General features: G+C 45.1%; 2 protein-coding genes across 2 annotated transcripts; one reads left to right on the top strand and one right to left on the bottom strand.

Annotated features, from left to right (window-relative positions):
• Window positions 1-8,922: 8,922 nt before the first annotated feature.
• On the top strand, window positions 8,923-12,189 carry LOC127307689 (plastidic ATP/ADP-transporter). Its single transcript, XM_051338441.2, has 5 exons — window positions 8,923-9,710; window positions 9,906-10,169; window positions 10,261-10,404; window positions 10,489-10,836; window positions 11,494-12,189. Exons 1-5 carry the CDS (start codon window positions 9,006-9,008, stop codon window positions 11,875-11,877), a joined length of 1,845 nt encoding a protein of 614 aa, XP_051194401.1. The 5' UTR covers window positions 8,923-9,005; the 3' UTR covers window positions 11,878-12,189.
• A 91-nt stretch (window positions 12,190-12,280) lies between these two features.
• On the bottom strand, window positions 12,281-19,084 carry LOC127307688 (protein argonaute PNH1). The gene is made up of 22 exons (XM_051338440.2): window positions 18,189-19,084; window positions 17,898-18,112; window positions 17,654-17,800; window positions 17,436-17,569; window positions 17,214-17,323; window positions 16,940-17,046; window positions 16,420-16,552; window positions 16,178-16,294; window positions 15,466-15,573; window positions 15,313-15,384; window positions 15,072-15,194; window positions 14,804-14,963; window positions 14,575-14,696; window positions 14,329-14,466; window positions 14,113-14,255; window positions 13,857-13,919; window positions 13,652-13,715; window positions 13,436-13,571; window positions 13,254-13,327; window positions 13,018-13,112; window positions 12,886-12,917; window positions 12,281-12,719 (listed from the first exon to the last, which is right to left on the bottom strand). The coding sequence occupies exons 1-22, from the start codon at window positions 18,612-18,614 to the stop codon at window positions 12,550-12,552; spliced, it is 2,889 nt and encodes a 962-aa protein (XP_051194400.1). The 5' UTR covers window positions 18,615-19,084; the 3' UTR covers window positions 12,281-12,549.
• Between the last annotated feature and the right edge of the window lie 2,607 nt (window positions 19,085-21,691).

Genomic DNA, 21,691 nt, shown 5'->3' on the forward strand with positions numbered 1-21,691 from the left:
ATAGACCCTTGCCCTACCGGTATATCTTTCAGAGTGAACTCAGAGGAAAGCATGATGAAATAAGTAAAGTAAATGCAAGTAACTAATTTTTTTGTGTTTTTAATATGGAGAACAAGACAGTAAATAAAGTAAAGCTCGCAACTAATTTTTTTGTATTTTTGATATAGTGCAGCAAACAAAGAAGTAAATAAATAAAGCAAAGCAAGACAAAAACAAAGTAAAGAGATTGGAAGTGGGAGACTCCCCTTGCAGCGTGTCTTGATCTCCCCGGCAACGGCGCCAGAAAAAGTGCTGCTGACGTGGGAGTTGACGTGGGATTGCAACGTCGCCAGAAAGTAGCTTCCTTGTGACGGTAAAGCACTCGTCCGTTGGAAACCCCAAGAGGAAGGTATGATGCGTACAACGGCAAGTTTTCCCTCAGTAAGAAACCAAGGTTTATCGAACCAGTAGGAGTCAAGAAGCACGTTGAAGGTTGATGGCGGCGAAGTGTAGTGCGGCGCAACACCAGGGATTCCGGCGCCAACGTGGAACCTGCACAATACAACCAAATTACTTTGCCCCAACGTGACAGTGAGGTTATCAATCTCACCGGCTTGATGTAACAAAGGATTAGATGTATAGTGTGGATGATGATGTTTGCAGAAAACAGTAGAACGAGTATTGCAGTAGATTGTATTCGATATAAAAGAATGGACCGGGGTCCACAGTTCACTAATGGTGTCTCTCCCATAAGATAAATAGCATGTTGGGTGAACAAATTACAGTTGGGCAATTGACAAATAAAGAGGGCATGACAATGCACATACATGTTATGATGAGTAGTGTGAGATTCAATTGGGCATTACGACAAAGTACATAGACCGCTATCCAGCATGCATCTATGCCTAAAAAGTCCACCTTCAGGTTATCATCCGAACCCCCTCCAGTATTAAGTTGCAAACAACATACAATTGCATTAAGTATGGTGCGTAATGTAATCAACAAATACATCCTTAGACATAGCATTGATGTTTTATCCCTAGTGGCAACAACACATCCACAACCTTAGAACTTTACGCCTTGTCCTGCATTTAATGGAGGCATGAACCCACTATCTAGCATAAATACTCCCTCTTGGAGTTACAAGTAACGACTTGGCCAGAGCCTCTACTAATAACGGAGAGCATGCAAGATCATAAACAACACATAGATGATAGATTGATAATCAACATAGCATAGTATTCCATATTCATCGGATCCCAACAAACGCAACATGTAGCATTACAAATAGATGATCTTGATCATGTTAGGCAGCTCACAAGATCCAACAATGATAGCACAATGAGGAGAAGACAACCATCTAGCTACTGCTATGGACCCATAGTCCAGGGGTGAACTACTCACACATCACTCCGGAGGCGACCATGGCGGTGAAGAGTCCTCCGGGAGATGATTCCCCTCTCCGGCAGGATGCCAGAGGTGATCTCCTGCATCCCCCGAGATGGGATTGGCGGCGGCGGCGTCTCTGGAAGGTTTTCCGTATCGTGGCTCTCGGTACTGGAGTTATTATCGACGAAGGCTTCTTATAGTCGGAGAGGTAGGTTTAGGGGCAACGCGAGGGGCCCACACAACAGGGCCGCGCGGCCAGGGCCTGGGGCGCGCTGCCCTGGCGTGTCGCCGCCTCGTCGCCCCACTTCGTTTCCCTTTCGGACTTCTGGAAGCTTCGTGGAAAAATAAGATCCTGGGCGTTGATTTCGTCCAATTCCGAGAATATTTCCTTACTAGGATTTCTGAAACCAAAAACAGCAGAAAACAACAACTGGCTCTTCGGCATCTTGTTAATAGGTTAGTGCCGTAAAATGCATAAATATGACATAAAGTATGTATAAAACATGTGTGTATCATCATAAAACAAGCATGGAACATAAGAAATTATAGATACGTTTGAGACGTATCACGGCGCATGGATAGTCTCGAGCGCGCCATCAACAACTTGGGTCGCCGACACCGACATCGCTCTACTTCCTCATCATCAAGCTCGGCGCAAGATTACTACTCTCATGATCGCCATACGTCTTCAAGCTCCAACTCAAGGCATGGAGACCATCATCGACTTCGTCGCCCACATGATCGCCACGAAGACTCTCGCTCCAACTCAAGGCGAGGAGAATTCCATCGCCATGCTCGTCCCCATGAACGTCCTCCACAAGAAGAAGCACCTCACCATGACCGCCATCAACATGATCGACATGCCCACCATGGGTGTGACGACCAACCCCACGAAAACATCATCCACAACATGGACCCGGCACCTCTTTGTGAGCCACTTGTTGATGCTCAAGACCAAGGTCATCAAGATCCACCGAGGCGTGATCTCCGGAATCATCCTCGACATGACCAACTTGGAAGAGGAAACCCGGCACATGCTCAAGATGAGATAGCCATCAATGGACATCGTCAACAACCTCAACAACCTCGTCAAGATCTTCAACAACATCATCATCGTGAACCAAGCGAAGCTAGTGTTCAACTTCAACACCAAACCAATGCTATGGTTGGCCGTGGAAGACCCCCTCCACCACCTCAAGCCGCAAGAGATGAAGGCATCCGTCCTCGCCGAAGGAATTTGGAAGATGAAGAGAACATGTATGGAAAGCTCAAGTTCAACATGCCCAAGTTCAAAGGTGAAGACGATGCCGAGGCCTACCTCTCATGGGCACTCAAGGTTGACAAGATCTTCCGCATCCACAACTACTCCGGTGCCAAGAAAGTGGCCATGGCATCTCTTGAATTTGAAGATTATGCCAACACTTGGTGGGAGCAAGTAGTCACTCTAAGGGAAGAAAAGGGTGACCCTCTAATTGACACTTGGGAAGAGATGAAGGAAGAGATGCAAGCTTGTTTTGTGCCCATACACTACAAGACCGACCTCTTCAACAAACTCCAAAAATTGAAGCAAGGCACCAAGAACGTCGAGGAATTCTACAAGGAGATGGAGTTAACTATGATGCAAGCCAACATCCAAGAATCCAAGAACCAAACTATTGCGAGGTTCTTCAATGGACTCAATTACCCAATCAAGAGGATAGTTGAATTCCAACTTTACTCCAACATGGTTGAGTTGGTACACCAAGATTCCAAGGACGAGCGTCAAGTGAATGAGGACATCAAGTACTCCAAGTCCAAACCCTACTTCGCCTCCAAGCTTGCTACAACCGCTCCTTCCACAAGTGACAAGCCTTCCGTTTCCTCTACACCATCCAAGCAAACGACTATACAAAGTCGCATGAAGCAACCGGTGACTTCCACCGCCTCCTCAAAGGCTTCTACGGGACCCTCCAACATCACTTAATTCAAGTGTGGCACACAAGGGCACAAGTCCTTTGAGTGCAAGAATACCAAAGTCATGATCACTATGGAGAATGGTGACATAGAGACGCTAAGTGAAGGTGAATATGAAGCTCTTGTCCAAGCCGCCGTCACCAATGAAGAAGATTACGATGAAGAAAGTGGCGAAGACCCTCTCTTATGTGTGCATGACCCAAGCCCCTCACTTGTGGTCACAAGGGTGCTAACAACTCAACCACAAGCCATGGAAAACCAAATGTGCAACATCTTCCAAACCCGTGCCGGTATTGGTGGCAAGTCAATCAAGGTCATCATCGACGGAGGAAGTTGCCACAACCTAGCAAGCACCGAGTTGTGTGAGAAGCTCAACCTCATGCTTCGCAAGCACCCTCATCCTTACCATGTCCAATGGTTGAGCGACAAGGGCAACATCAAGATACAACATACCGTCATCGTCAACTTCAAGATTGGCCCTTATGAAGACACTATTGAGTGTGACGTGGTGCCCATGACGGTGTGCCACATGTTGCTTGGCCGCCCATGGCAATTTGACAAGAATGCCATACATGATGGACACTCAAATGCCTACACCTTCACGATCAAGGATAAGAAGTTTGAGCTTCGCCCAATGAATCCTAGCCAAATCATCATGGACAATGCGAAGGCTTTAGCAAGGGCCCAACAACACAACCACCATAGTGAGTTGAGAGGAGAGGGAGCGAACAACCAAAAGGAGAGTGAGCGCCACAAGCCATACATGAGTGAGATAAAGAGTGTCCTCCTAGCCACCAAAAGCGAGTGGAGAGAAGTGCAAGAAAACCCATCCACCACTTTGCACTACATGCTCATTTGCAAGGGTCCATCGTCGGCGACTAACGACTTAACCAACATTCCTTCATCTTTGTTGTCTCTTTTGAAGGAGTTTCAAGATGTCTTCCCCGACGAGCTACCTCATGGACTTCCACCGCTTCGGGGCATAGAGCACCACATCGACCTCATACCCGGCGCCCCGCTCCCAAACCGCGCCGCCTACCGCACCAACCCCGAAGACACAAAGGAGATTCAACGCAAAATACAAGATCTCCTAGCTAAAGGGTACGTTCGTGAAAGCCTTAGTCCTTGTGCGGTTCCCGTGATTCTTGTTCCTAAACCGGATGAGATGCAACGAATGTGTATGGATTGTTGCCCCATCAATGCCATTACCGTTTGATACCGCCATCCCATTCTGCGTTTAGATGACATGCTAGATGAATTGAGTGGTGCCACGATTTTATCTAAAGTAGATTTGCGTAGTGGCTATCACCAAATCCGCATGGCAATTGGTGATGAATGGAAGACGGCATTCAAGACCAAACTTGGTCTCTATGAATGGCTTGTCATGCCATTTGGTCTCTCCAATGCTCCATCAACTTTCATGAGTCTTATGAACCATGTCTTGAGACCTCTCATTGGCAAGAGTGTGGTTGTTTACTTTGATGATATTCTCATTTATAGCAAAAATCTCGAGGACCATGTTCAACATGTGAGAGAAGTCTTATGCATCTTACGCCACGAGAAGCTTTATGCAAATCTTCCCAAGTGCACATTTTCCCAAAACAAATTGGTTTTTCTTGGATTTGTGATTTCCGCCAATGACATTGAAGTAGATTCTTCGAAGGTTGGCGCCATACATAATTGGCCCACGCCCACCACCGTTGGTCAAGTTCGAAGCTTCCATGGACTTGCCGGTTTCTACCGCCGCTTTGTGAAAGATTTTAGCACCATTGCTTACCCTTTAAATGAGCTTACCAAAAAGAATGCTCTGTTTGTGTGGGGCAAGGATCAACAAAATGCTTTTGATGAATTAAAGAAACGCCTTACCGAGGCACCACTTCTCGTCCTTCCGAACTTTGCAAAAACTTTTGAAATTGAGTGTGATGCGAGTGGACTCGGTATTGGTGGAGTTCTTATGCAAGATGGAAAACCCGTGGCATACTATAGTGAGAAGTTGGATGGCGCACGCCTCAAATATCCTATTTATGACAAGGAACTTTATGCTTTGGTTCGTGTTCTTGAAATTTGGCAACACTACCTTTGGCCAAAAGAATTTGTTATTCATTCCGATCATGAGTCTTTGAAGTACTTGAAAAGTCAAACAAATTTGAACAAGAGACATGTTAAGTGGGTTGAGTTCATTGAGTCCTTCCCTTATGTGATCAAATACAAAAAGGGAAAGGACAATGTGGTCGCGGATGCTCTTTCCCACAAGAACAACCTTTTGCTCACTCGCTTGGATTTTCACGTTTTGGGTCTTGAGGAGATCAAAGAACTCTACCTTTCCGATTCTTTATTTGGACCCATATTTGAGAAGTGTTGCGTTGAACAAGGATTTGATGATTTCTATTTGCATGATGGCTACTTGTTTAAAGCTAACAAAATTTGCATACCCGAGTCTTCTCTTCGAAAGTTTCTTTTTCAAGAGTCACATGGAGGTGGTCTCATGGGACACTTTGGACGTGACAAGACACTCTCGATGCTATCCACTCATTACTATTGGCCAAAGATGAAGCGAGATGTGGAGCGCCTATGCAACCATTGCACTACATGCCTTCAAGCTAAGTCCACCACCAACCCTTATGGTCTTTACACACCTTTGCCTATTCCATATGCACCATGGTCGAATATAAGCATGGACTTTGTACTAGGCTTACCACGAACAAAACATGGGCATGATTCGATCTTTGTGGTAGTGGATAGGTTCTCTAAAATGGCTCATTTCATACCATGCCATAAGACCGATGATGCTTCACACATTGCTTCATTGTTTTTCAGGGAAGTTGTCTGCCTACACGGCATACCGGCAAGCATTGTGTCGGATCGAGACGTCAAGTTTATGAGTTATCTATGGAAGTCTCTCATGGCAAAGTTTGGAGTGAAGCTCTTGTTCTCATCATCCTCGCATCCGCAAACGGACGGACAAATGGAAGTGGTCAATCGAAGCCTCTCAACTCTTCTACGCACACTAGTGAAGAAAAATTTGAAGTCATGGGAAGAATGCCTTCCGCACGCAGAGTTCGCCTACAATCGAGCCACGCACTCCACAACATCACGGAGTCCATTCATGATCGTCTACGGCTTCGACCCTCCTACGGCACTCGACATCCTCCCAATACATCTTCATGAGAGGACGAACATGGACTTCGACAAGCGCACCACCGCCATGAAGAAACTACATGAAGACACAAGAGCAACCATCCAAGAGCATGTGCTTCGCTAAGCTACCCGCCTCAACGCCAAGAAGAAGGAAAGGATTTATGAAGAAGGAGACCTTGTTTGGATTCACCTTCGCAAAGAAAGGTTCCCTCATGAACGCGACTCAAAGCTAAAGCCAAGAGGAGATGGGCCCTTCAAAGTCCTCAAGCGCATCAACAACAACGCCTACATCATCGACATACCAACCTCCAAGTATTAGTGCGCAACACTTTCAACATCTCGGATCTCTCACCCTATCATGGAGATGAGGAGGAACAAGAGTCGAGGACGACTCTCTCCCAAGGGGGGGAGATGATGTAGCCCCGCCAAAGGACGACACTACACCAAGGCCAACTACTTCCCCAAGCGGACCCATGACTCGAGCCCGGGTGAAAGCCCTACATAAAAAGGTAAACTCAATCCTCTCGACGCTCAATCTTGGAACCACTTTGGATGGAATGCTACCTCATGCCAATGTTCTTTGTGTCATTAGTTATGAGCCTCGAGAGGAGCACGTCAAGGGTGGCTTAACGCTGGACAAGGAAGAAGGAGAGCTTCAGCCGGAGGCCATCGCCCAGGACCGGCACTGCCGGCCTCACCACCCCGGAGCTGTCGGCCTCGACACCCCGGCACTGCCGGCCCCAGGACGCCGGCACTGCCGGCCTGCTCACCCCGGCACTGCCGGTCCAACCTTCTAAAGACGCGACCGTGACCCAGGCCGACACTGCCGCTGGAACCAGGCCGACACTACCGGGCCCACCCGAGTTGACTTCATCTAGACCGTCTATTTATCATCTATGGCCAGAAACACTTATTTGTAATGCCCCTTTTACCCCTGGACGAATCTGAACCTATATGTACCTCACCCCTCTCCCCAAATTAGGGTTAGACAAGATTTAGGCTTAAACTACTTTGAGCTTTGTCTCCCTAGAACTATGTTCTTTGTATCAAGGCACTCTTGAGGTATTTCTGCTCTTCATGGATGATTCAAGGCTAGCACCTCTCTCATCCAAGTTCTAGTTGGGATCTCCATCACCAATCTCCATGAAGTGGTTCTATTAGCTTGGTCTAACCTACCAAGAGAGTAAATTTGGTTTGTGTTGGGTTGTGTGTGTGTGTGTTGGATCTTGTGTTCTTGTTCCTCTCCCACCTCTTCCATCCACAAACTTGGTCAAATTCGTGGGATCTGGGCACATCCTAGCCCTTAGGCCACATCAGGTCTCCCCCCAGCTCCATTTTCATTGAAAAATAAGCCAAGTTTACAGGAAGGAAAACAAAGTTCAACAAAGAAAAAGCAGGGTTTTTGAAAGGGGTTTTTTGGCATTCGTTTTTGCTGGGGAAATAGCTGACATCCCAGCTACTTCCGAAATACCAGCAAAAACATAGAATACCACCCCCCCCCCGCAACTAAAAACTACAACAAGAAATAAACTTCTAGTTTTGATTACAGCTCAAAGAAAACAGAGCGTTACGCTGGCTTTTTGAGGTTTTTTGTTGCACCGACACTCATTTTCCCCTTTCCTCTGCTGCTTCCCCTGGGGCATTTTCAACACGTTGATGCCTTGATCAGGTAACGACATGAATCTTGTGAGATTCGTCAGGGTTGTCCAAGAGGTAGGTCAGTGTCGCCCTTCCTCCAGAATTCGAATTCCAGGTGGAGATCCAGTCGAAGGAGGGGCACCTTACCCCACTGAGAGGCAAAGTGGAGCTTTTAAACTGGCCAACAGCAGGTCCATGAACTGAGCGTTTCTTCCAGATTCTAGATCCTTGAAAGGTTTCTTCCAATCTTGAAGGAGAAAGAAAATCATTCGCCACACATGTTTCACATTAATCCATATAGTCTTGTTAAACACAAGATTATTCCTATTAAACCATAAACCCCACAGAACAGCATAGGAAGCAACATTAAAATGCATGTATTTCTTATTACAAAGCCATTTGGATTTCCCGAGAATATAACTTTTGTTTATATATTCAAAGGCCACTAGTTTTCTCCGAGAAGAATTAATTAGATTTCTCTCTCGGAAAATAATGCTTATTAATGTGAATGTTGCATACAACCATAGAGATAGAGACACCACATACAACATATTTAATTGTCCTGAACCCGGAAAAGTTTGTCCCATAATTAATCGTGATATTTATTTATTAATTAAGTATAGCAACATGAGAGAGTGTCCATGTATACAACAAGAATAGAGGGAGTACGAGGACACAGTACTTGGTGCTCCTCTCTCCCTAACCACAATTAGGCAGTGTTGGTTATATCATCAATCTCGCCCCAAGCCACAAGCATCTTCCCTAATCTCTCCTCGTGAGGGCGGGCAGAGCAGAGCAGAGGAGGGGAGTGGTATAAGAGAGAACCCTCCCTTCCCCAAACCCCTGCTTGCCCGAGCGCCTCACCTTATCTCCTCCAATTCCACCATCCTCCACACCCAGATTCCCCCATGGAGTCCGGCCTCGTCGCAAGCCACCGCCTCCGCCTTCCGCCGCTCCCCTCCGCCGCCGCCCATGCCCACCTCCTCCGCCACCGCCGCCTCGCCCTCGCCGCCACGCCCCTCCGCCTCCCCACCACCCCTCTCCGCCAGCCCGCCGCGCTCCCGCTCCGCCCCTGCCTCAAGCCTCTCCGCGCCGCCTCCCTCGCCTCCCCGGCCCCGGCCCCCGCGCCGGACAAATTCCTCGGCGTCGACCTGCTCACGCTCAAGAAGATCGTGCCCCTGGGCCTCATGTTCTTCTGCATCCTCTTCAACTACACCATCCTGCGCGACACCAAGGACGTGCTCGTCGTCACCGCCAAGGGCAGCAGCGCCGAGATCATCCCCTTCCTCAAGACCTGGGTCAACCTCCCCATGGCCATCGGCTTCATGCTCCTCTACTCCAAGCTCGCCGACGTGCTCTCCAAGGAGGCGCTCTTCTACACCGTCATCTTCCCCTTCATCGCCTTCTTCGGGGTATTCGGCTACGTGCTATACCCTATGCGCGACGCCATCCACCCCACCGCGCTAGCAGACCGCCTACTCGCCTCGCTCGGCCCCAGCTTCCTCGGACCCGTCGCCATCCTGCGCGTCTGGAGTTTCTGCCTCTTCTACGTCATGGCTGAGCTATGGGGCAGCGTCGTTATCTCAGTCCTCTTCTGGGGGTTCGCCAATCAGGTAATTCTCTCGTTTTGGAATACCTGATGATATAGCTGTGCAAATTTTCAGAACTGACTGTTGGGTGCTCCCTTTGTTCCAATATATCTGGGACAGCTAATTTTGCGTGGATAGGAATTTATAGATCATGTTCTCAAATCAACTGCAGTAGATAATTATATGGTTTCTCAGGCGCCCTTATTACTGTGTTTGCAGATTACTACCGTTGAGGAGGCTAAAGAGTTCTACCCACTGTTCGGGCTTGGGGCCAACGTTGCGCTCATCTTCTCCGGTCGCACCGTGAAATACTTCTCAAACATGAGGCAGAATCTGGGTCCAGGGGTCGACGGCTGGGCAATTTCGTTGAGGGGCATGATGAGCATAGTGGTGATACTGGGTTTGGTCATTGCCAGCATCTACTGGGGTGTGAACAAGTTTGTTATTGATAAAACATCTCTGCCAGTTGAACGGAAGAAGAAGGTTAGCTTTGCCACGGTTTCTGTGATTTATTTTTCTACTTGTGTTTATGGAGCTTCTGTTGACCCTGCTGTAAATACAACAAACCTTGCAGAATAAGCCAAAGCTTAGCATGGGGGAGAGTCTGAAGGTGCTGGTGTCATCTCGATATGTCAGGGATCTTGCCACACTGGTCGTTGCTTATGGTATAAGCATTAACCTTGTTGAGGTGACATGGAAGTCAAAATTGAAGGCACAGGTAATTTATGCATAAAACAGGACTTCTGAATTGTTTATAGCATGTAGACAGCATAGTGGTTAACTTCATGTTGTCCTGATGCAGTTCCCAAGCCCTAATGAGTATTCTTCGTTCATGGGCGATTTCTCAACGGCTACTGGCATAGCTACGTTCACAATGATGTTGTTGGGGAGAGTGATTTTCAGAAAATTCGGGTGGGGAGTTGCAGCTACAATCACCCCGGCAGTGTTGCTTGCCACCGGAGTTGGATTCTTCTCACTGCTTTTGTTTGGTGAGCCACTGACTCCCCTTCTAGCCAAGTTCGGAATGACGCCTTTGCTTGCTGCGGTCTTCGTTGGGGCACTGCAGAACATTTTCAGTAAGAGTGCAAAGTACAGCTTGTTCGATCCTTGCAAAGAAATGGCGTACATTCCTTTGGACGAGGACATGAAGGTTAGTATTGAAAGTTTATTGTTCCTAATGTTGAAAATATCTCTATAGTTACTCATTTCATATGTTAGTTTGGGAGCACGCCAGATAAGCCCTGACATATAACACTAAGTTTGCTCCAGGCCTCAGATCCCAGTGTATTTCCTGCCTTTGACTGCAGATTATCATTTTTTACCAGTCTGATTGTTTTCGTACAATTAAAAAGATATTTTGTATTTTGAAACAAAAAAAGGAAGTTTCTGAATACAGCATAAACCATCCGGTTACTTTATTTGGTGTACTTGCTGTATTACAAAACGAGCTGCAATCAGCTTAGGATAAAATATACAGGCGCAAATTTATAGTTCAACTGGGTCTGATTAAATCTTTTTTAATGGTCTGATTAATTCTGTAATTGTAATGTTAAAATTATTGAAAGTATGTTGAGTTGTTGTTCGAAAATTTATCGTTCAACTGAGTCTGATTAAATCTTTCACCCTAAAATCGTTACCCATGTTAATTAACAGTTATATATACTTCGCTATAGGATAATTTATGATGGATATAACTGTTGTAAAATATATATGTTATGCACAGGCCTTGATGCTTTATCACAAATATTTAACAACTGTCAAGTTCTCGGTAGATATTGAGTAACTTTTTTTATTGTCGTGATTGTAGGTCAAAGGTAAGGCAGCAATTGATGTGGTATGCAACCCACTGGGGAAATCTGGAGGTGCCTTGATCCAACAGTTCATGATCCTGTCATTTGGATCACTTGCGAATTCAACGCCATACCTTGGAGGAATATTGCTCGTGATTGTTCTTGCGTGGTTGGGCGCTGTGAGGTCCCTTGACTCGCAGTTCTCTTCCCTGGCAAAGGAAGATCTTGAGAGGGAACAGACGCTGAAAGCAGAGACAATTGAAACAACAGCTCAAGTTGTTGGGACAGGAAATGGTTCCCTTAACGGAAATGGTGCTACTCCCACAAACGGTGCAGTCATCAAACCGTCGCAAGAACCCGAGAGTACTGCCTCTGAAAAATCTGGCCAGCAGTCTCAATAAGTTCCCCTCCAAGAAATTTTGTTAGTACAGGTCTTTTAAAGGAACCAAATGTTGCTTGCTTAGGCCTGCCATGGGGAGCTGCTAGGGAAGGCAGCAAAGTGATAAGAAAAAATAAGGTGGCATGTTCTTCTGTTGTTGTAGCATATTTTGACTTCACCGTGGGAGTATCTCTAGCTGTTTGCTCAGAGTATATGTAGCTGTTTGGTCTGTACCGTTCGGTAGATATGGGACCGTTTCTCTTGGTTATATTACAATTTTGCAGAAAATCTTCTTCCATAAATATATTATACCTAGCCCCATGTCATTTTTTAACTTGACTAGACAATTTATTGCAGTTTTGGTCAGGATCTTTGCATGATTATTGCTTTAGTTTTATGGCCTTATATAAGATTCATGTGTTCCATGCATGCCAAAATAAAACAAAGCTTCCTGCTAAGCTCAGAAGAGTACGCATCAGAACCATATTTCTGCACATTTTACAGCCTGATGTTACCAATCTACTATGAGCTATACATATAACGGAGGATTCTGATCGCTGGACAAAACATCGTCCAAGTTGTTACTGGACAAAATACCTAGCCATTCACTTTTGCCCTCCTACATTATTTAATATAAACCTCTAATTTCTAGTGTTAGGTATGACATGTCGACTACAAATTTTGTTTATCCTTGTCAGCAGTAGAACATCACCCTCTTCACCTTCTCTTTCACCGCTGGCATAGTCTTCATGGCACTTCCATTCGTCCCGTTGGCATTCTTCACGGAGCGGTTTTCCGGCATATCTTGGTCCATGTAGAAACGAGCCCGGAATGCAGCAAGATGAGCATAATAGACAGGCGGCACTGCTCAAACAGAACAACGGATGGAAGACCAAAGTTCAGATTAGTCACTAAATCATTACTCCATCAGTTTCATAATTGAACTAAACCACAACAAGAATTACGGAACTGAGAGAGTACATCGAAACAGGAAATGTTTTCAGTAAGAGCGCAAGAAGAAAGAAATTACCAACAGAAACAGATCGTGTGCAACGCGCATACCTGCAAAAGTGATCACAAAGCTAGTAAGGATATTGTTCAAGTTGAACATTAAACTATTTTGGTTTTGAAAGGTCAGTTAAAGGATGGCAACAACACATACGTGTAGCAAAGGTTGTTTGTCAAAGTCTGCATTTCGTCTGCCGTGAAATTGTTCTCGTCCCAGAGAACATGATAATGTGCTGGCCTACTAGTACCCTGGTAATGTCACACATATAATCTCAGTGTTAACAACTGATTATACAAATATTGTACCAGATGTCCTCTGGCCCAAGAACAGGTATCTTGCACATTCATATCAATGCATTCCTTTCAAAATTTAATCCCACGCCTCTGTACCTGAATTCCAGCATGACTGCAGAGGTAGAAGTCAAACTGTGTGGGATGGCATATCTTCGAATCAACGACAGTACCTATTTTAGGAGGAACCAGCGCATTTAAGAAATTCATTAGGGCAAAGAAAAGGTAAATTAATACAGGGATCCTCAATATCTTGAAGATGGAAATGTCATGACAGATACCAGGCAGAATATTTCCGCTCTTGTCAATGCTACTTCTGTCTTTGTGATTGTCTGCAAATAGTTTCGTATGGTGGCGCTTCTGGACTATCACAAATGTTACTGGAGGTTGGTAATTTGGTTCTAAAGATGCACAAGCCTGAAAATGTTGAAACGGTTAATTAGGATATTTTAACTTCTAAGGAAGTCTAAATAAAAGGAATAGCATCAGTTGGCAACCTTGCGGATAGCATCTAACTCAAAAAGTAATACTTGATGAAACTGTCCTGCACTGACACCATCCCTGGAGACAAGAATTTTTTTAATTCCCTGAAGTAAACTACTACACAAAAACAATCATCTGAACTTCGATATAACAAAAAATCAGTGGCATTAGCAAGCCTTCATATTCAGCAAGCAATATCCAACATGCACAGTGAAGTACCTGTAGAAGATTATTCTTAATGGCTTCTGCCCTGTAGCCTTCCTGAAGGAAATTAGAAGCTCCCTGTATTAAGTTACCCACAGAAAAATGAACTTTGTCAAACTCATTCGAAGCATGGCAGTTGTGATAGATAATCAAATGCGTACACTGTTCTGTACTTGTTTGGCGTCTCAAGTTAAGTTGTGTATTTTCTTTAATGATGTGTTATTAAGAGTGAATCATGGCATAATTGCCACATCAGATGCATAAGACATACCTGATCATGCCTCCTGTTACAGTGCCTCTCTGAGGATCATGCCATGTTTTGTACAGGTCCTGGATGAGCTCTTGCCGATGAGGTTGAGCACACACCAATCCAGCATACTTTGTAACTTCTGGCCAGTCTTGAGAAGCAACAACCTGGAAGCATCCTATTAGAGGAAAATTTTATGGAAACTTGTTGACGAAGCAGCACAGTAACGCTTAATCTTACTGCAGCAATCGATGGACTGGTATCTTCTCTGGTTTCAGGATGTGTTACATCCGCACCAAATATTATTGTCGGTATATCACTAACCAACGGAATCCTTCGACTTACAGCATCCAGGAGTACAGTATTTCTTCCCCCCATCTGATTTCACAGATTGTTAAACATGAGAGTATAGCATTATCTGTATTGGCGGAGATTATCTTTCTGAACGTGTAATCTGAGTAAACAACAGGACCAGTTAATAGCTACCTTAACATTGATTTTGAGTGAGACATTTGCCAAGTATCGGTTGCAGATCTTAAATACATGCTTTGTCAAGCAGCATTGTGATATTAATCCCAACTCAGTTTCACATATGCGTTTTATGTCTCCTGAAAAATACAGTCAGTACGTATGAGAAAAGGTAGATTTAGCAAAATGAGTAAAAAATACATGCGACATAAACTATCAGAAGGAGCAAGTGAGAGTGCAGCCTCACCGTACAATGGGCCATTGTTGTCAGGGAGGATTACCAAAAGAAGTTCAAGCTCATTTCCCTTGAGTTTGTTCAGTGCAGCTTTGTATACATGCTTAAGTGCCTGTACTGCATGATCTGGTCTACCGGAATATATCGGTATAGCAGGCTCACTGTTGAACTCCTGCAATACACAAGACGCATCATCCAACAATTACTTGAAAAAAGATAGCTACACTGCAACTCAATAAAGCAAGTATATACATAACAGTAGCATAAATGAGAGATATACCATGCCTAATATTTTACACGTTTGTGCCAACTCCTGGCAAAATCCGCTGGCAGTGCTTTCTCGAATACTGCTTGAGAAGTTAATGCATGCCCAATAATTCACAGTGCACCCATTGACAACTCTCTGCAAAAAACAAAAAAAAAATTATTTCAGTGTTGAAGACACCATCGTCTCCTAGACCTGCTCAACAGTAACTGTTCTACAAATGAGAGGTGACAAGTTCAGAAAACTGGATACTGACCTTGTTTTTCATGTCCCATTGACCATCACGAGGTAAGCACTCCTTCTCTTTTCCAGTGTCATGGTATTTTAGCTTCTCTCGCACAACAAAAGAAGTCAGGGATAAGCAGAGAATAGCTGGTAACAGTAAATTGGAAAATATCATTAATCTTACCCAGGGTGCAGGCAGAACTCGTGCTTCAACACAGGTGAGTTTGTCACTTATGTTTATCCCAAATTCCTTCGCATAGGGATCTTGATCATATTCATTTTGGTGAACGGTCTGAAAACAGTCGTTTTTAGTCTTTTAGGCAGTTTTGTTGGAACCAGTTTATGTATCTATGGCACTCAGGATTGTGTAATAAAACAAGAAGAATATAGTGTTCCCTCTGTCCCAATAGTGTAAGATTTTATTACAACCAATATAGGAGTATATTTTTTGTAATAACATCTTGTAATATTTGACGGAGGTAGTGAGCAATAAAAATTATTTATTTTATATCTGGTTTAGGAAAAAGGAAGTGCAGGTATGTTTGGTTTGTAACCTGGTTTTGCCAAACTTTTCCTGCTAAATTGTGGCAAGCTAAAAAAAGGTAGGGCGAACAAATTGGTCTCCAAAACTTTAGCAAAAGTACAAGTCCTATGAAAGGTGGGGCAGGCTGGTAAGGAAGTGTGCCATGGCACCTACAGCTGTGACAGTAAAAAGTATACACAACTGTCACTTATGTTGCAAAGTGTGTCAACGAACCAAGCAATATTCTTAGTGCAGTACGCAGGCATTGTTCAATAAGAACCTACTTGGCAAGTTAGCATCTGAATGCTTATGAATGGTCTCTGCAAATATTGCGAGTTTCTGACTTTTGAGTATAGCAAGAAACACTTCATACCCGTCGAATATCCATTTCCTTCTCTCTAGGCCTTTGGCATGTAACTTTCAGTAATGATGTTATCTGCTTTTCATTCAACCTCTTCTTATACCTCTGACCTTCAACAATCTTGCAGGCCTGTCACAATAGGCAGCTCATGTCACGCAGGATTCAACTTTAATGAAAGTACGATGTATTGTACTGAATAATAAGCTGATAAAGAAGTTGTGACAGCACGAGACTAAAGAACGTTAGTTCCTGACCTCCATTGGTAGATAATTTGGCTTCTTTGGGTTTCCTACAAGAAGGCAGGGAAGATGTGGTTGCTTTATGGAAAACCCATACATTTCCTTGAAATACTCTACAACTGATTTCATTTCATCGCCGATTGGGAAACTGTTGCAAGAAAAAGGAGCAAACCGGGTGCGGAAATATTAGCACAAGAACCACTACTGTGTTTTTTCAACATGTTTGAATTTAATGCATCAACTACTTCAGTGCTAAGTTGCTAAGAAAAATTCTATCATGAGAAGGGTATGCTCGTTGAATGATTTTTCTTCCAATATTTAATATTACTACTAGGCAAACATTTCAGTTGCCAGTACAACGTTAGGAATCATCCTGGAATAAACTTAATAAAGTTATACTGAATTTCACATAGCATATATCCCAATCAGGTCAATTTATTATGAGATTAAAACTGAGAACCCCTGGTTACTTGGAAAAGGAGAAGGAACGCAAAAACGGACACACAAGAATGATAAGAGAGATTCCAAAACATACACTAGTTCATGAGTTGGTTGCGCTGTCAAGCCAGATACACGGTACTTCCGCCTTAAACTTCCTCGGTGAGTGATTTCGATCTTCAAATCTCGTAGAGCTTTCTTAATCTGCTTTACATGAAATGCAACCATATAAACTAATCAATCCCATGGGAAGGCATGAAGTACAGACAAATCTCCGGTTCACGACCAAACAAACAAGTAGCAATTGTAACATGGCATTCTCCCATATAAGTAGTTAGATATCACTGGTTTGGATAGCACATAAGTGTAACCTTGATACGGTTCGCATCCGACAACCGTCTTGACATGACATCCTTCCCCAGGAACTGCGCGACGAAATCGATCACTGGCAGCGGCTCGATAAACGCCGTGGATGACATGTCTGAAATGGGCACCAGGACAGTAAGCTCGGGACACAGCAGAAAGCAGTCACTTGGATCATCATCAAGAAACATGTAAATGTAATGTTGGGCCAACAGAGGTATGTATCTCACCAACGTTCAGTGCCAATCCCATCTGTGTCGGCCGGATGCTTTGGTAGAAGCCAAACCACGAATGCAAGCCATCGCCGAGCCTCTGCGGCGCCCGAATGTCCGGGGAATAGAAGGATCGTCTTACGGCGAGGTACCTTAACCAATTGCCAAGAAGTGTCAGATATGCATAGCCAGATAACCTGAAACATGCAATGTAATGCATCACAGTTGCCAGTTACCTCTGGTTGGCAACTTCCCGGAGCACGACGTCGAGGACCTGCAGGGCCTCCTGTGGCGCGTCGGGCTGCCGCCCGGCGATGAACTGCCGGAGGTGGTGCAGGTCGGCCCTGGCCGCGAATTTGATTGCCACCTTGTACTCCCTCTCCCTGCAGGTGCAGGCACACCATATTACTCATCAAAAGAGACGCCGCGGACAATATTGTAGGGTTGTGTCGATTGCGTAGGAATGTTCCGTGTTCGTACCGGGCGGTGGCGTCGGAGCCGCCCTCGTCGTCGACGGCGAGGCGCAGGACGAACTCTCGGGCGTCGAAGGGGAGGCGGCCGGCGGTGTAGAGGTTGCTGCGGCCATCGTAGGCCGGGAGGCGCATGCCGAGGTCGGACGCGCGGTAGAGGCGGACCAGCTCGGCCACGACGGCCCGGTTCACGCTCCGGGACCTCGACTCCGGCGTGATCTTGACCTGCAGGACGGGATTCATTGTCAGTATACTAGCACATGCACGGCCACGCCGTGCCGAGGGGCTGGTGGCGCCTTACGTCGTACTGGGTGAGGTCCTTGTCGGCGACCTCCGCGAGGAAGTGGTTGGCCTTGACCACGCAGCGCGCGCCCACCGTGCCGAACCCAGGGCGCCGGCAGAGCTCCAGCCCCTTGCTGCTCGACACCGGCGGCGGCGGCTCCGCTGCCGCGACAATGCCGGAGCCACGAGCGGCCGGCACCGGCTCCACTGCCGCCATGTGCTTGCTCCGCGCCTGTTCGCCGCGCCGGGGAGCGCTGGCCCCGGAATTGCACTTCTTGCCTCCTGCCTTGGGCGGCCGCGCCTCCGCTGCTGCCTTGGGCTGCGCCAAACTACTTTGCAGCGGCTGCTTCCGCGGCCCGCCCGGGCGTCCGTGGCCGCCACGCCCGCCGCCGCCACCGGGGTTCTTACCGACCACCGTCGACGGCACTTCCAACACCTCCAACATCGCGCCGGACGCGGCCGGCGGGAGCGGCACTCACACAAGAAGACAACCCAGCCTCCTCGCGATCAAGCGGGCAGGAAACTCGATGGAGACGGCCGTACCGCCGCCGTCTCAACGGGAAGTACTACTGGAGTAGTCCAGTAGTAGTAGCAGACCTAGCTAGCATGCATGAATGCGGACGGGACGGCACGACGCGATCACGGGGACAGGCGGCGAGACATTCGAGCTCCACGCGCCATAAAAGGGAGAGAGGTCGGCACTGACGGGACGGCCGCAGCACCGCTAGCACGCGCGCGAAAAGGTATCGCGACGACGGCGTGCGTGCTCCGGCATTAAAAACCTTCCTTCCTCCACTACACAAGAGTTAAACTCCACCTGAGCAACGGCGTTTTTACCAAACGGACGAGTAGGCGTCAGTGGAACGAGTGTGCTAGCATTGTAAAAAAGGAGTTAAAAAAGATGTGCAGAGGTAGGCGGTAGGCTACGGTCACCAACAGTGGCGCAGTGCGTAGGCTACAGAAAGGCGGTATTTTTATTGAACGGAAGAGGGTGGGGCGGGGGAAGTGGGGAAGGGAAGCCTCGGCGAGCTCGCCGATGAAGGAATTAATATCGCGGGCCGTGCCAGCGGTGGTCGCCGTCGCGTCGAAAGCAGCGGCTGCGCCCGCGCCCGGGTTGGAGTATGTGCTCGCTGTTCCCAAAGACACACTTGTGTCATGCCTCCTACGCATCGGTATTTATGCTCACTGCCCTACTAAACTTTTATTATCTGAAAATGTGTAAAATAAAATGTTGATTATACGTGGTATTAATCATAATTAGTACGTAGTATAGTTGAATTTGTATCGAAAACACTTTTTAATCTAATCTAATACCAATAACCTTTATATAGTTAAAGTAGTTTTTGGTTACAAAACACGGCAAAACAGGACACTTTATTCATTACAATTGAGAGTACCTTAATTCCAGTAAATAAGCTTATACTTTCGAAAAATCAAACTACTAAAAGTTTCACCAAGTTTAGAGAAGACGTTATTAATGTATTTAAAACAGAAAAAATATTTCTAGATGCCTCATGAAATGTATTTTCATATAGTATCTATATAACATTATAGTTGTTAATATTTACATATCTAAGAAAAAAGTTGTTAATATTTTTTGAAAAGTGTGACTATTTCCCATTCTACTGAGAATTAACTTTGTTGTCAACAGGATGATATCATTGTATCTCATAAGTTGTGACTCGTGGCTAGTATGAATCACGAAGCAAATCTAATAGTCTGAAATATTTTTATTAGTTGCATCTTCATTTGCAACTGATTTTTTTATTGCAACATAATTTGTAACTGAAAAAACTCTGTTGCAAATTAATTTGCAACTCATATGCACGAATCTCAATGCTAATCAAATGGTGTAAGACTTAACTGAGCACAAACTTAGTTATCAACTAGCTCAGAAATAACAAATCCCTTTTTAAAAATATATAGTCAAAGTTTTCGGAAAAAATAAAAAATATAATTCATTAGAATGGAGGAATTATGCTGCAAAAAATAGTTTAATTATAACTACTTTTACGAACATCTTATAAAAATTCATATTGTCTCCGCTCCAAAATGTAAGCCTAAGCTTTCTAAAAGGCTTAAATTCGTAAGGGGTAATACTATTAATCTAATGTTTTAACTTTGTGATATATAATTTATATTTTTTGATTTAGTTTATAGTTAATTGTTTTCTTAAACAATGTGTAATCCTTGTAAACGGACATGAAGCGGATAAGAAAATATCAGCATCTGCTCCACTCGAATATTTATAGGTTTTCTTTTGTGCACGTGAAACTGTTGGTGCATGCGGAAATTAATTAATGATAGGATTATGAACTTTTTTCGTTGTAGCAAATTGACTCTCGAGCCTTATAATTTGTAACATATGGAGTACTTCTTAGTTCTTAGTGTAGACAAAATGCTTTGTTTCAAACAATTCATTATCCCCCCCCCCCCCCCTCTTGGTCCCCACATTGCTCCTTGAGGCAACCCGGGGAACCCTAAATCAAAACCACATAATTTGTCAAGCAGAAAACCTATATAAAGTAGGGTTCACCTATGTGCACCAACAACTTATGCTAAGAAAGACAATCAACAACGTGGTAGCAAGATTTATGACTTGGAGAACTAAGGTTATCACAATGCAAAGTGCATAAGTAAAGAGCTCGAGTATAGAAATAACTGAGGGGACGCGAAAACGGCGATGTATCCCAAAATTCATTTTCCAAATGAAGTTCATCTCCGTTCGAGCGATGTGTAAGCACAATGCCCTTGCAAGCACCATGATGGATCATCGTAATCTCCTCAAGCTCTTGCACAATGCAAGATGTCACGATCCACTTGGGAGCCATATTGGTACAAACGTGGGTCAATCTCCACCGCTTAATTGGAGGCTTCCAAATAATCCTTCACAAAAGGCCTCAAGCTTGAGGAGTCTCTACACTTAATTGCAGGCCCCAAGTAATCACCACCTAGGTCACCAAGCCGTATAGGGTGTAAAGACCCTAGAGGTACAAACACCCGAGACTAATAGCTCAAGAACATTCTCTTCACCAATTTTCAGGGGAGAACTCAAACCAAAAAAATGCAATGAAAGAACACACAAGTTGGTCAAATCCTTCACTCTCAGATTCCAACAAAGCTAATTAGATTTTGGGAGAATAAGAGAGAAAGAACAAATAAAATCCACAAAGAACTCTAAGATCTAGATCCATCATGTTCGTCTTATTTATAGATATTGATTGGTGTAAATGTAGATCAAGATCTCCTCTCTATTTTCCCTCAATAAGATGCACGGATCATAGTAGGAATAGAAAGTTTAAGGCAAGCTCCACAGGTCACAAATAGAGGAGAAGGACTAAGAAGAAATAAGATCCCTTGGGGAAGAAGGGGGCCTTTTATAGCCCCCCACGAAGTATGACCGTTACTGCCATTTAACACCGGAGACTTTGACCCAGAGGGCCGGAGACTTCAGATTGTGACCAAACTCCCCATACCCCCATCCGAGAGCAAGACAAACTTGAAAACGGAGAAAACATGATT

This window comes from Lolium perenne, chromosome 6 (assembly GCF_019359855.2).
Source record: "Lolium perenne isolate Kyuss_39 chromosome 6, Kyuss_2.0, whole genome shotgun sequence".
Lineage (NCBI taxonomy): Eukaryota > Viridiplantae > Streptophyta > Magnoliopsida > Poales > Poaceae > Lolium > Lolium perenne.